A 3,330-nucleotide genomic window follows, 5' to 3' on the forward strand; every position below is an offset into this window, starting at 1 on the left:
TTTGTACAAGATGGTTTGGATACAAATAATCCTACCTCAAACAGGGGGTTGGACTAAGTGACTTAAAAATGTCCCTTCCAGTCCTAGTTCTCTACTATTTCTCTGACAAATCTCAATAGTCACCTAAGAGGTTCTGAACAAAGTTAACCAGATATGAACAATTAAGTGTATTAGCCCGCTGCAGCAAAAAAATAAATCTGGTCTACAGAAAGTAATATTTTAATCTGAAGACTCAAAAAAAGTAAAAGTGCTCAAAATTCCAATTAACCCAGTGGTCTAACCTGCAAATCAAATCCAGAGAACGCACTAGTTTCTGGCCAAAGAGGAATTAGGTTTCCTAGATATGTCCATTATTCTCAAGATCTCTTTTCCAAGATAAACCAGTTGCTTGTAACTGATACAGAGTAACAGTTACAGTGCTGTATGATCGAGTATAGGTTTCCCTCGATTTACGCAAATTTTGTATATGTAAATCCTCTCTTATGCGATGAGCATTTTTAAACTCATTGTTTGTTGTAAGCAAGGTAAATTTACTCTAATGCAATCGGCAGAGGCTTCCCCTGCCATTGCAGGTAAGTCTGTGGGTGGAGGGAAGAGGGCCATAGGGCTGGGGCCCCACTCACTCCAGCCCCTGCTGCAGCAGTCCCAGCTGCCTGCAGCAAGTGGGCTACACTGTGCTTTGCCTTTCCTCCTGCGCCTGGGTTCCACCTGTCCCCACTCACCCCAGCTCCTGGGCTGCGCCATTCCCTGGTGCAGGCAGCTAGTGTCAGCTGCTCCTGGGGCCGCTGCAGCAAGGGCTGGGAATAAGCAGAGTGCCGGGCAGCACTCACCCTAGCCCTGGCTGCAGTGGCTCCAGGAGCAACTAGCACCAGCTGTGGACGGAAGCATCAGTGGGTGCAGAGAGGGCGCATGCCTCCTGTCGCTCTGGACACCCCAGAAGGGCTACAGGTTGGGGGCCTGTGCCGGGCTCTTCCCGGGGGACACATGTCCCTGGATCTGCACACGGGACAACAGCAGGTGGCCACTGCTGGCTGGGGCCAGCGATGCCACCAGACTCTTCCCAACACTCAGGGCAGGCTGCACCAAGTGCCAGGAACAGCCTGGTGCTGCTGCTGGCTGGGACCGGCAGCAGCAGCCTGATGTTGTCCTGCACGCATATCCAGGAGCACGCGCCCCCCAGGAAGAGGCCGGCACAGCCCCCACAGACCACAGCACTCCTGGGGGGCATGGAGCAGTAAGAAGTGTGCCCCCCCCACCCCTTACACCCATTGACAGTTCCCTCTGCAGCTGGTGCTGGCTGTTCCCAGGGTTGATGCAGCAGGCGCTAGGGTGAATGCAGACAAGCTGTGCCACGTCCTGTGTCACCCCACGCTCCATGTGTCCTTGCTGCAGCAGCCCTGGGAACAGCCAACACCAGCTGCCTGCACCACGGCATGGCACAGCCCAGGAGCTAGGGTGGGTAGGGACAGGCGGAGCCCAGGCACAGGGGGACAGGTGGAGCATAGTGCAGCATAGTGGCTGCAGGCTGCTGGCACTGGCCACTCCTGGGACCGGGGTGAGTGTTGCTCTGTTCCCTCTGCTTTGCTCCCTTGTACAGCCCTGGAAGCAGCACCCCTCCCCTGCCCCTTCTCTAGTCCCAGCCTCACTCCCTTCCTCCCTCACAGTTATGGGAACCTATCCCTATTTGTTACATTATAAAGTGGGGTCGCTTTATGCAAATTTGATTTATGCGCCCTTCTTCAGGAAAGCATATACTTCATAAAAATTGAGGGAAACCTGTATTATGAAGACAGAAATCTAAGAGACTAAACTGCTAAGCATTAGCTTCACAGAAAATAAACCAAAAATTAAACTGAGCAACTAGAACAAGTAATTTTAGAAATGTAATTGGAATCATTAGGCTTTATATGGCTTTCAGCGCATTAAAAAAATTAGTTGTGCACTTAGTGGATCTTACAAATGCTGAGGGAAGACATAAATATAGCTCTATTCTATGGGTATAAGTTAATTTGAAACAATGTTATTAAGAAATTATATCACATGATTCCTGACCCAAGTGTAGAAGTTCAATAAATATACCATGTGTAAAAATAAGTAACACCCATAACTTCTCCTTTCCCTACATGAATTTATTAGCTGTTCTAATGGGAGGATGGGAGAGAAGAGATGGAGAAAGGGAGGTACTGAATTTAATTACATCTGCAACTGAAACTAAATTAGTTCACTACTAAGGTTCATAATTCTATCCAATGAGGTAGAAGACAGATCTTCTGAAGTAATGGAACACAATCCCTTTCACCCCCAACCACACACTAACTTACCACATGAAGTATTGATTGTGTCACGAAGTTCTGCATACTTCCACTTACTAAGATCATGCTTCTTAGTACCAGCAGCAGCTTTTGTGGCTTGAACTGTAGGGCCCCTAGAGATATTAAAAAGTATTCAAGGTAGACAAGGGAAAATATGAAGAATTGGTAGAAACAAGATAACAAACAGGTTCTGTGATCAAACATCTAGAGATCATATTACATTGAAAAAACAATGGTCTAAGATCTGAACGCAAAAAAATAAAGTAAAATTCAGCTTTACCTTCCAGAAATATAGTACATCTTCACTGTAACAAGTTGGAATAGTATAAAAAAGAAAGAAAACACTCAAGAAGTACAATTCTGATCCCAAATCTAACCTAAGTAAATTATTCTGTATTTTGTATCCTAAACATGTTTGTTTACTCAGTTGCTCAGTTTACTCAGTTTGTTTACTCAGTTTAAGAAATTAAAATAAACTGCAAGTAAAAGTTGCTGAAAGTCTATGCATTGGAGTGTTCTTTTGCTATACCTATTACTCCATACCTACTCATATCCTTGATAACATCACTAATGCTAATGCAGAATAAGGACAGCAAACAAGTGAACAGGCATATAAATTTTAAGTTCCATTAGCTCAAGAAGAGGAAAATGTTTGTGAACAGATAAGAGAATTAAAAGGTAATACTCTACTTCAATTAAAAGAATTGCCATTCTTTTAAAGAAGGTGGAAGTGTTTTATTCTAACAAGAGAAAATAATTCACCCTTCACCCCAAATTACCAGTATAAAAAGAAAAAACAAATTCTACACTAAAGTACCTTTAAAGCATCTATCTAAAAAAAAATTGCTATAAGCAATTGCAGATGACAAAACAAGAGAAATGTACTGTACTGTTGTCATAAAGGATGATAAATGTGGGATACTACAAGTTAGTGTTAACTATATTTAATTACATCAGCAACTGAAACTAAATTAGTTCACTACTAAGGTTCATAATTCTATCCAATGAGGTAGAAGAC

At 43.8% G+C, this 3,330-nt stretch overlaps 1 protein-coding gene across 4 annotated transcripts in view; it reads right to left on the minus strand.

Annotated features, from left to right (window-relative positions):
- The window catches only part of MYO6 (myosin VI), a 202,908-nt gene that overhangs the window by 18,936 nt on the left and 180,642 nt on the right, over positions 1-3,330 (minus strand). For all 4 annotated transcript variants that reach the window (XM_019520458.1, XM_019520457.1, XM_019520456.1 and 1 more), the window contains one exon: positions 2,322-2,425. In XM_019520458.1, the coding sequence (XP_019376003.1) occupies positions 2,322-2,425 (104 nt within the window). The remainder of the gene's footprint in view (positions 1-2,321; positions 2,426-3,330) is intronic.

This window comes from Gavialis gangeticus, unplaced genomic scaffold (assembly GCF_001723915.1).
Source record: "Gavialis gangeticus isolate Ggan-Ray unplaced genomic scaffold, GavGan_comp1, whole genome shotgun sequence".
In the NCBI taxonomy this organism is placed as follows: domain Eukaryota; kingdom Metazoa; phylum Chordata; order Crocodylia; family Gavialidae; genus Gavialis; species Gavialis gangeticus.